Source organism: Neoarius graeffei, chromosome 10, assembly GCF_027579695.1.
Source record: "Neoarius graeffei isolate fNeoGra1 chromosome 10, fNeoGra1.pri, whole genome shotgun sequence".
NCBI lineage: Eukaryota > Metazoa > Chordata > Actinopteri > Siluriformes > Ariidae > Neoarius > Neoarius graeffei.
Window position 1 is genome coordinate 17,889,024 of NC_083578.1, and position 12,164 is coordinate 17,901,187.

Sequence of the window (12,164 nt, forward strand, 5' to 3'; positions counted from 1 at the left end):
CATTTTGAAAACTGTTTTCCAAACGAAATATTGCACAAAAACGAGTTTAAATGACGATTACTGTCTACTTTTTTCAAACTTTCCTGATTGCTATCAAAACAAACAAGACTCCTGGCTTGATTACGTCAGCATTCGAAAGAAGGCGCGCGAGTCTTTTGACAACGTTGGCAGATGTTGGTCACTTTGATTTCCGCTGTACGTTTTACTTCCGTCCTACGATGTCTCGCACAGGTCTCAGCGAATCTCGTTTACGGCCATCGCTTTGACATCTGGACTGATATATTACATATCATATTTCAAACACTCATAACTTGCTATAGCAGTGACAAAATAGCCGTCAGAAATGCATTCTGATATTTAATAAAATGAGAAATAGAATTTTGATCATAAAAAATTTGCCTTCAATTCTCCTTTAAACCAATCCTAACGAAGAATTCTCAATAGAATTTGACCGAAGCGGAAAACATTTTTGTAAAGCAAACGAGTGACCCTTACCATTACAGGCTGCTCTCCGAGCTTTGAGTCCAGTGAAGCCGTTTAATTCATCATATAGCCAGTCTTAATATGGCGCGCGCACAGTCTGGAGTGCGCATGAGAGTCTTGCACGAGGAAGGAGTTTTTGTCAAATATTTCTTGGATTTTACATGAATACCAGGTAGGAACCCATCGTTTTGAACACACTCGTTGAGAAAGGCGAGTCTGGGACGATCTTTACTCGCCATTAGATTTCACAACTCGCATTTGGCAGGTGGTTAAACTACACGCTGCAAAAATGTGTTTTGCTTCGTTCAAATTCCGTTGAGAAGTCCTCCTTTTTTTCAGACAAACAAATACCTGAAATATAAAATAACTGATAGTGCGTATGAAAAAGGCTTTGGACGAAATGGCTTAACTATTGGACGAAATGGTCGTTGGACGAAGTGTCCTGTATCCTTTACAGGTAGCATCTTCTGGCACAACTTATAAGTCGCCATCAAGAGAAACAATTGATTGAATCGATTAAATCCAGCAGCTTTACGACACAGAACAGAGAACAAAAGAAAGTGTCGTGGCAGGAGCCAAATACAGTTAGGTCCATAAATATTTGGACAGAGGCAACATTTTTCTAATTTTGGTTCTGTACATTACCACAATGAATTGTGAACAAAACAATTCAGATGCAGTTGAAGTTCAGACTTTCAGCTTTAATTCAGTGGGTTGAACAAAGTGATTGCATAAAAATGTGAGGAACTAAAGCATTTTTTTAAACACAATCCCTTCATTTCAGGGGCTCAAAAGTAATTGGACAAATTAAATAATTGTAAATAAAATGTTCATTTCTAATACTTGGTTGAAAACCCTTTGTTGGCAATGACTGCCTGAAGTCTTGAACTCATGGACATCACCAGATGCTGTGTTTCCTCCTTTTTAATGCTCTGCCAGGCCTTTACTGCAGCGGTTTTCAGTTGCTGTTTGTTTGTGGGCCTTTCTGTCTGAAGTTTAGTCTTTAACAAGTGAAATACATGCTCAATTGGGTTGAGATCAGGTGACTGACTTGGCCATTCAAGAATATTCCACTTCTTTGCTTTAATAAACTCCTGGGTTGCTTTGGCTTTATGTTTTGGGTCATTGTCCATCTGTATTATGAAACGCCGACCAATCAGTTTGGCTGGATTTGAGCACACAGTATGTCTCTGAATACCTCAGAATTCATCCGGCTGCTTCTGTCCTGTGTCACATCATCAATAAACACTAGTGACCCAGTGCCACTGGCAGCCATGCATGCCCAAGCCATCACACTGCCTCCGCCGTGTTTTACAGATGATGTGGTATGCTTTGGATCATGAGCTGTACCACGCCTTCGCCATACTTTTTTCTTTCCATCATTCTGGTAGAGGTTGATCTTGGTTTCATCTGTCCAAAGAATGTTTTTCCAGAACTGTGCTGGCTTGTTTAGATGTTTTTTAGCCAAGTCCAATCTAGCCTTTTTATTCTTGAGGCTTATGAGTGGCTTGCACCGTGCAGTGAACCCTCTGTATTTACTTTCATGCAGTCTTCTCTTTATGGTAGATTTGGATATTGATACGCCTACCTCCTGGAGAATGTTGTTCACTTGGTTGGCTGTTGTGAAGGGGTTTCTCTTCACCATGGAAATTATTCTGCGATCATCCACTACTGTTGTCTTCTGTGAGTGTCCAGGTCTTTTTGCATTGATGAGTTCACCAGTGCTTTCTTTCTTTCTCAGGATGTACCAAACTGTAGATTTTGCCACTCCTAATATTGTAGCAATTTCTCGGATGGGTTTTTTCTGTTTTCGCAGCTTAAGGATGGCTTGTTTCACCTGCATGAAGAGCTCCTTTGACCGCATGTTTTCTTCACAGCAAAATCTTCCAAATGCAAGCACCACACCTCAAATCAACTCCAGGCCTTTTATCTGCTTAATTGACAATGACATAACGAAGGAATTGCCCACACCTGCCCATGAAATAGCCTTTGAGTCAATTGTCCAATTACTTTTGGTCCCTTTAAAAACAGGGTGGCACATGTTAAGGAGCTGAAACTCCTAAACCCTTCATCCAATTTTAATGTGGATACCCTCAAATGAAAGCTGAAAGTCTGGACTTTATGTCCATGTCCATTATAGAACTATAACTTGAATATGTTTCAGTAAACAGGTAAAAAAACAAAATTTGTATCAGTGTCCAAATATATATGGACCTAACTGTATATTGCGCTGACTGGGGATCACTGGACTTCAGTTAGCAATCGCAATTACCTCAGTGTTACTGCGCAAATAATAATAATAATAATAATAATAATAATAATAATAAAAGAGACGTTGAACTTTAATTTTGATTATTCATTGATTCACTCACCTCTCAAAATCCATTTGAATTGAAATATTTTTCAATACTTTCACAGCAAAAATTGACGTACGCGATTAATTTAGATTAATTCATCACAGAGTATGTAATTAATTAGATTATTTTTTTATCGCTCGACAGCCCTAAATAAAACACTTGGGGGTAAGCTGTTGTAGGAAATAAGTCAATTCTTGCAGAACTGAATGTTGTGATCGCATGTGTGCCACCTTCACGTTTTTAAGACTCTCTACTTAGGATCCTGTTTAAACGCCTTAACATTTTATCAGGTTACTTGTACAAAAGGAAGAGACTGTAACTCCTCCTCTTTTATATTTTGACAGATTGCTTTGCTTATATAATTAATCATGAAACACTTCCATGTGTCTATAGTGCATCAAAGTACACTCGGCTTACATCACATGGTATCATGTGGTATTCTACATTTTTTACGAGTACATGAACACTATATTGGACCGATCCGCGATATCAGTATCGGTATCGGTATTGTGGCGTCCCTAATTACAGTATAACCACAGCATTTTGAACTCACAGTGAATGTCGAGGTGCAGAAAGGCTTCACTCTCTCCTGCTGTGTTGTCAGAGCTGCAAGTGATTTTGCATTCATTGTCCAGGGATGAGATCTCTCTGAGTCTGAGGATGGAGGACTGTCCCGTAGTCACATTCTGAGATTGAGAGAGAAAGTCATGAGGTACATCGAGACTATAAATGCAACTTGCTAAAAATAAACAAAGATCAATTTGCAGACAGATAGCAAGGCATGGATTACCTCATGGCTAGAATTGAGTGGGCAGGTGATCCATTTGAGATCGGGCGTGGGCATCCCTGAAGTGTTACAAGTCAGAGTTATGTTTGAACCTGCCATCAGGCTGACGCTTTTAGGATAGAGGCTGACTGTGGGGACAACTGTAGAGACAAAAAAAAAAAGACAAACAAAAAATTGAGACTGTTTTATCACAGGTGTCAAACTCATATTCTGGAGAAATTACACAACAAATTCAAGTCAGGATAGGACTGGTGAGAAGCTGTTGAGATGAATCTGGTCTTGTTTGGGCAATGACAGCTGGAATCTTGAGGCCTTGATATGAGCATATGAAGAGTTTGGTTCCAAAACGTGATAAACGCCAAATTTGAAAAATTGAAACTGCCACCACCAAACCATCAGCAATTACCATATCTTACTCGTACCATATTCAGTTTTCGCCAAAACCCGATATCTGCCATTGATTTACATACTGCATTACGGCCTTTCATTCCAAAACGCACCAAGCACCATGACCAATTTTTCTCAAAACCAGACATATCCATTTGGCCAATCCCGATATCTGCCATTGATTTACATACTGCATTACGGCCTTTCATTCCAAAATGCACCAAGCACCATGACCGATTTTTCTCAAAACCAGACATATCCATTTGGCCAATCCCGATATCTGCCATTGATTTACATACTGCATTACGGCCTTTCATTCCAAAACGCACCAAGCACCATGACCGATTTTTCTCAAAACCAGACATATCCATTTGGCCAATCAGAGGCCACCATTGGCGTGAAGTCTTCTAAGATGGCTGTGCCCATGAAGTAAGAAATCACTTCATCACTTCTCGCATTTATTGGAGAATTTCACGCTGAATTATGAATAAAATCGATAAAATAATCTAAAAAAAAAGCACTTTAAATAGAAAGGGATATGTAGCATTTTGGGGGAAAATGCCGTGGCGTGGATATGTAGCGACTTGACAAAAAAATAATTACTTGGTTCAGTACAGCTGTTAGTTCTGGATTTCATTTTTGAAGTTTATTATTATTAAGGAATTAGTCAATAAATTTTAAAACAGGATACAGCGGTTTTCCTTTTATCACTTCCCGTAATCAGAAAAAGTGATTTTTCTTAAAACAGTGGAATTGGATATATAGCATTTTAGAACCAAACTCTTCATATGATGATATGGTGACACCCAAGATGTTTCCCGACGCCACTACGAGGACTGTACAGGACTTCCCATTTCCGTTCCAAGTTCCTCAGATGACAGTCTTTCCATCAGTGAAGACAAATATCCTCCTGAAAACCAATGTTCTTTCAAGAATTTCGATTGGAAACCATCAGATAGTTGCATAATCTTTGAATATCTTGCACAGGACCTACCTGACCTTGATCAAGCTGTGCACTAATGACACTTGACCTGTGTTGCAAGCCAGAGTGAATTAAAACAGCATGTTTGCATTAGCTATTGGCCATTTTTCTTCTCGTTCTGGGAGAACATGGAAACAGAGAGCATTTGGCCACAACCCAGAAGATGCTCATGGAGAAGTGTCATTACTAAAAGTCTCTTTGTCTTTGTATTCTGTTCTGGGGATTCTCTCTCTCTCTCTTTCTGTCACTTGTTCGTTCTTTCTCTGCCCCTTTAGACTAGAATCGCTTAAAAATAGAAAGGTTGTGGATCAATCAGTACCAGGGTCTTTAGCGCCCAGTCTGAGGATTACAGCTGAATGAGACCCAGCTTACCTGCATGCTACATTGATGAATTTCAATTTTTCAGGACATTTTGAATGTCTAGCTGCAGTCCATCAGGATACCTGAACTTGTGTTTCTCATCTGCAATTAGCAAGATCATTAAAAACAGCTGTCAGCCCTGTGATGACCTGGCGACTTGTCCAGGGTGTACCCCGCCTTTTGCCCGTAGTCAGCTGGGATAGGCTCCAGCTTGCCTGCAACCCTGCAGAACAGGATAAAGCGGCTAGAGATAATGAGATGAGAAAAACGAAATATTTCACACAAAAATGCAACTAAATATCATGAACGTAAACGCTAGTTATTTCCATTTCTTTCAAATGAGATCATGTGAACTGATCTTTGCTAGCTTTTAGAAAATTAGCATTTTTAGCAAGGTAGCCCTTAAAGCTAGACTGCCTTTCAGATTTTTCAAGTGTAGGTCATACTGTAAAAAGAACTTTCCCGACACCCAATTATTTTTGTTTAGTGGACTGAAAGCTACTGAATTCTAATCACAGACTTCCAATTTTATTTGGTCTTTTAATAGAACAATTAATGAATTTAGAACGACGTGGCTCTAAGTTCTCCGCTATTTTTTCCTGCTTTACCATGACGCAATACAAGATACTACGTCATGCATCATATGGTGGGCTTTCCCCGTTCGCGCAAGGCATTGTCGGATACAAATTTGAAACAGGAGAGAACAATGGAGGACGTGAGTATGCGAATGAAACTTGAAAGACGGACTACAGTAACGGAAAGCGAGAAGAAAAGACGTTATGTTGCAAAAGAAAGGAAACACAAGACCAAACTAATAAATATCGGCGGTCAGCGAGCACCTCGGTGTGATCAGCTGTTTGTTTAGCAACAGAATGATGTAACTGTCAGTGCAAAGTCAAAGGTAAACCTGCGCATGCGCACACACACGGACTTCCTCTGTCTGCTTGATTGCACGAAGCGAGCGATTAAATGCACATTATTTGCTAGGGATTCCCCTCAAATGAAATAACTTCCCAGCCACAGAATGGCCTAGTTTTTTTTTTTAGATATTACAGAAATAAACATGTATCACAATGACCAAATTTCAGAGGAAGCTAAATTTCACCGATTTTATGAAATCGAAAGGCCGTCTACTTTTAATATACTGAGCCGAGCAAGCATGGATGATTTAAATACTGGTAGTCCGGGTTACACTTAATCCCAAAGGCCATTTGACAGAATATTCTGGACCAGTTTGTGCTTCTCGCTAATGACTTAGCTTTTCCTAATGTTTCTGTCTACACTCCTGGCAAAAACAAGAGTCTTTCAGGATGGTTATCGGTTTTGAGTTAGCTGAAACCATTTTGTAACCTAAGTTCTATATAACTATCTTCTAGGGTTATATAGAAGAAGAAGCCTTTATTTGGTCACTCAAGCACAGCAAAATTCCTCCTCTGCATTTAAACCATCTGAAGCAGTGAACACACGCATGCACACACAAGTGAGCAATGAGCACACACACGTACCCAGAGAAGTGGGCAGCTATGCTACAACGCCCAGGGAGTAGTTGGGGGTTAGGTGCCTTGGTCATTCACTCAACTCCCCTCACATTTTTCCTGCCAGTCCCAGGAATCAAACCGGCAACCCTTTGAGTCCATTTCCAACTTTCAGGCCATGGCTGCTTTAATATAGAACTGTTAAGCGATCTCTCGGAGGAACAAACCAAAGAGTTTGAAGGTTAAATAAAACTACTTAAGAGCAGCTTTTTTAAAAAAAGATTTTTAAGCTCTCATTGGGGTGGCATAGTGGTTAGCACTGTCACCTCACAGCATGAAGGTTCTGGGTTGCAGCCCAGTGGCCAAGGAGGAGCCTTTCTGTGTGGAGTTTGCATGTTCTTCCTGTGTCTGTGTGGGTTTCCTCTGGGTGCTCTGGTTTCCTCCACAATTCAAAGACATGCAGTTAGGCTAAGTGTCTACTCTAAATTGTCCATGGCGAGGGATGGGCTCTGCCAAGTTTAAACACCCTAGACACACCAATGATGGACTGTTAAAATGTCATCAGTGGTGCCCCTACGACCCTTGCTGGCTATGGGACGAAGAAGATCTCATCGTACAATCTCTGTTGTTAGAGCAAGCCAGCTGTAGTTTTGAGTTCCTTCTATCTTTGATAAAATTTGACCTTAAAAGAGAACTGAAGTCATTTTTAAACTTGCTTTATTTCTTAATTAACATGTTACTCAATTACGTTTTCGGTTTTAGTAACCTTATATCGTGACTCGTATTGGCAACTAATTGCAATTAAATATTATACTTATCGGCCTATTCGGTTTTTAGCCATGTGGAATTTAGTTCGTTTGTTCCATGGCAGGCGTCGCTTATCCGCGTGATCTTCACGAGACTTACGTGAGACTTCGAAACGTCAAGTGTCAGCACCACCATTTTGAAAACTGTTTTCCAAACGAAATATTGCACAAAAACGAGTTTAAATGACGATTACTGCCTACTTTTTTCAAACTTTCCTGATTGCTATCAAAACAAACAAAACTTCCGGCTTGATTACGTCAGCGTTCGAAAGAGGGCGCGCGCGTCTTTTGACAACATTGGCAGATGTTGGTCACTTTGAATTCCACTGTACGTTTTACTTCCGTCCTACGAAGTCTCGCACAGGTCTCAACGAATCTCATTTACGGCCATTGCTTTGACATATGGACTGATATATTACAGAGCATATTTCAAACACTCATAACTTGCTATAGCAGTGACAAAATAGCGATCAAAAATGCATTCGGATATTTAATAAAATGAGAAATAGAATTTTGATCATAAAAAATTTGCCTTCAGTTCTCCTTTAAACTTCCATTATATGCAAGTTTAAAGTGAACATATGTATATGTTATTTACCAGCTGGGAGGTCCCTATCGTGAAATACTGTGACCGAGGTCTTGAAAGTACTGACCGAGGCCCTCTGGGCCGAGGTCAGTATTCAAGGCCCAGGACACTGTATTTCACCATACAGACCGACCTTAAGCTGGTAAATAATATATTTATTTTTTCTTTACCAAATTCTAACAGGGGCGGCACGGTGGTGTAGTGGTTAGCGCTGTTGCCTCACAGCAAGAAGGTCCGGGTTCGAGCCCCGTGGCTGGCGAGGGCCTTTCTGTGCGGAGTTTGCATGTTCTCCCCGTGTCCGCGTGGGTTTCCTCCGGGTGCTCCGGTTTCCCCCACAGTCCAAAGACATGCAGGTTAGGTTAACTGGTGACTCTAAATTGACCGTAGGTGTGAATGTGAGTGTGAATGGTTGTCTGTGTCTATGTGTCAGCCCTGTGATGACCTGGCGACTTGTCCAGGGTGTACCCCGCCTTTCGCCCATAGTCAGTTGGGATAGGCTCCAGCTTGCCTGCGACCCTGTAGAAGGATAAAGCGGCTAGAGATAATGAGATGAGATGAGATGAAATTCTAACAGAAAACGAGCGCGCCCGAAAGGGAAAACCGAGCCGCGCCGCCATTTTGAATCCTCATTCACAGCTGTAATGCAAATTGCTTCCTCCTCGGTATACAAGTGCACTTCCATGGTAGGAAAAAAACTACATTTTGCCGCCTATGTAGTCCCCTATTTATACAAAATTGAGTCATTCAGGATTCAGTCATGTTTTTGCTCAGCGTTAGCAACAGTTACAGGTTTTAGCTTTCTCCTGAAATGTTTTATTTTATTTCTTGTTCCTCAGGGTAGTAAAACTTGCTTTCGCTGTGAACACTGTCCTTATCGCTATCCATGCTGTAAAATTAATGCTATTCTCCTGAGAAATGTGAAAATAAACGTTGACAAAAATTGCTACTATGTTTGCTGTTGTTGTGAACGAGCGAGTCGCCAGAGGTCCGTAACCGGGGTCCGTAACCGGGATCCGTAACTGGGGTCCGTACCGTAGGATACAGACCCACTCACCAGCCAATCAGAGCGCAGGATTTGATGGAACCCGGACTGCGAAAAAAATAATTACTGTTATTATTTCAGTACATGGACATGTGTGGGAATTCGCATCTGAGCCTGACTGAAAAATGCAGCAGCGTGTCTTTTAATTAGCTATAAAAATGCAGCAGGTGTTTATGATGATAAATGTGTTGAATTATGCAATAAAAAAACTAACAAGCAAAACCTACAATGTATTTTTACATAATTCTAATAGAAATCCTTTAGTGTAATATAGTTAATGCTTTTACTAGGAGTGTATCTAGAGAAGTAGAAATTGGTGGCCAATTAGCACAACTTAACAACTAATGGTGATACAGCAGGAAGGTTTTGGGGTTTCTTCCCACAGACCATAGATATTGTGGATTGGGTCAGCTAGCTACTCTAAAATGCCCCTAGGTATGAGCGTGAATGGTGGTTCGTTTCTGTGTCAGACCTGCAATAGATTGGCAACCTGCCCAGGGTGTACCCTGCCTCTCGCCAAAGCCAGCTGGGATTGACTCCAGCTTCCCCCGCGAACGTGACGGATACGGTAAGTGGTATAGATGATGAATGGATGTGACACAGTACTAAAATTCAGCAAGCACTTAGCACCATTTAGTGACCAAGTACTAACATTTAGCATCCACTTAACACTTCGTGATCAATTAGTGAACAAGTACATGGCCTACATGTGCTTGCTAAAAAAATGCTTTTTTTTTTTTTTTTTAGTTTTAGTTTTTACATTTTAGTTCTGGTTGTTAGATTGTTCTGAATTCCGCAGAAATGACCTCGGATTGTAGACAGTGCAGCACAGATGTCTGACTGACGTTTCTACAGCTGAAAGAATTTGAGGCCAAAATTTAAATGATGCACAAGAGCTCCTTTTGTCCTGGGGCTCCAGATTCATCTCATCTCATCATCTCTAGCCGCTTTATCCTTCTACAGGGTCGCAGGCAAGCTGGAGCCTATCCCAGCTGACTACGGGCGAAAGGCGGGGTACACCCTGGACAAGTCGCCAGGTCATCGCAGGGCTGACACATAGACACAGACAACCATTCACACTCACATTCACACCTACGGTCAATTTAGAGTCACCAGTTAACCTAACCTGCATGTCTTTGGACTGTGGGGGAAACCGGAGCACCCGGAGGAAACCCACGCGGACACGGGGAGAACATGCAAACTCCACACAGAAAGGCCCTCGCCAGCCCCGGGGCTCGAACCCAGGACCTTCTTGCTGTGAGGCGACAGCGCTAACCACTACACCACCGTGCCGCCCTGGGCTCCAGATTATTTTGGAAATTTTTTCCAATTAAATCATGACCAGTGTGGTGTTCACAAAATGGTTTCATCACTCATCAACTATAAAACGTGAACCGAACAGTAAAAATAGTTTGTAAAGGTGTAAAATATTGCCAATAAAACCTCAAGGACCTGATTAATGATTACTTCACCTGCTGTTTATATTCTGCCTATATGTTGCAATGAAACTAAGATCAGTAACACTTTCTATATTACTTGCACTCACCGGCGACTTTATTAGGAACACCCATCCACCTGCAGTTTTACGCAGTTGTCTAATCAGCCAATCCCCTTGACAGCAGCACGATGCATAAAATCATGTAGATACAAATCAAGAGCTTCAGTTAATTAATGTTCACTTCAAACATCAGAATGGGAAAAATTTGGATCTCAAAGTGTGACTTTCTTTCACTGTGGCATGGGTGCTGGTTTGAGCCAGAGGACTGGTTTGAGTATTTTAGAAACTGCTGATCTCCTGGGGTTTTCACACACAGCAGTCTCTACACAGAATGGTGCAAAAAACAAAAAACATTGAGTGAGTGAATGAGTGATAGTTCTGTGGGTGGAAACAAACGCCTTGCTGATAGGAGGGGTCAGAGGAAAATGGCCAGAATGGTTCAAGCTGCCAGGAAGGATTTAGTAACTCATAGCAACTCTTTACAACCATGGTGAGCAGAAAAGCATCTCAGCATGCAACAGCAGAAGAGCACATTTAGGGTTCCTTTCCTGCCAGCCAAGAACAGGGATCTTAAAATCAAGAACAAGTTCCTATGAAAGTGGCCAGTGAGTGATAAAAATAGTATTTATTTGTATAATTGTTCAGAAACTTTAGCCAAGCTAACCAGCATTGTATTTAAATAAACAAGTTAACTGAACCCCCTCCTAGAACTGCCACCTTATTGTGGTGGAGGGGTTTGTGTGCTTGAATGATCCTAGGAGCTATGTTGTCGGGGGCATTATGCCCCTGTCAGGGTTTCCCAAGGCAGACAGGTCCTAGGTGACAGGCCAGACCAAGAGCAGTTCACCAAAACCCCTATGGAGAAAAAACCGAGGACCGTGACATTGCCCGGTATGACGCAGCCGGGGCCCCACCTTGGAGCCAGGCCCGGGGTTGGGGCTCGTATGCGAGCGCTTGGTGGCCGGGCCTTTGCCCATGGGGCCCGGCCGGGCTCAGCCCGAAGAGGTGACGTGGGCCCGACCTCCTGTGGGTTCACCACCCACAGAGGTAGCAGTAGGGGACTGGTGCAGTGTGGATTGGGTGGCAGTCGAAGGCAGGGGCCTCGACAACCTGATCCCCGGACACAGCGGCTGGCTGTTGGGACATGGAATGTCACTTCGCTGGGGGGGAAAGAGCCTGAGCTAGGTTTTGCAAAAGCATAGCACAAAGATCATCGTTAAATGGTAGAGCAAGCAGCACAATGAATGCTCTCTCTCCTAGTTAAGATGCTCTTAGCATTAAGAGGCTTTTGGGAAACCCACCTCCAGATTAGCTAATGTTAGTAGCTAGCAAATTCCAACAATCCAGCTCATGTTAGGGAAACTATAATGAACAGTTATTCCACGAAATCGAGTCATACAT

At 41.9% G+C, this 12,164-nt stretch overlaps 1 protein-coding gene across 2 annotated transcripts in view; it reads right to left on the reverse strand.

Annotated features, from left to right (window-relative positions):
• Positions 1–12,164, reverse strand: part of ntrk2a (neurotrophic tyrosine kinase, receptor, type 2a) — a 119,830-nt gene that overhangs the window by 97,994 nt on the left and 9,672 nt on the right. For both annotated transcript variants that reach the window (XM_060931405.1, XM_060931406.1), the window contains exons 6-7: positions 3,631–3,767; positions 3,394–3,526 (exon numbers count right to left, since the gene is read on the reverse strand). In XM_060931405.1, coding sequence (XP_060787388.1) covers positions 3,394–3,526; positions 3,631–3,767 — 270 coding nt within the window. The remainder of the gene's footprint in view (positions 1–3,393; positions 3,527–3,630; positions 3,768–12,164) is intronic.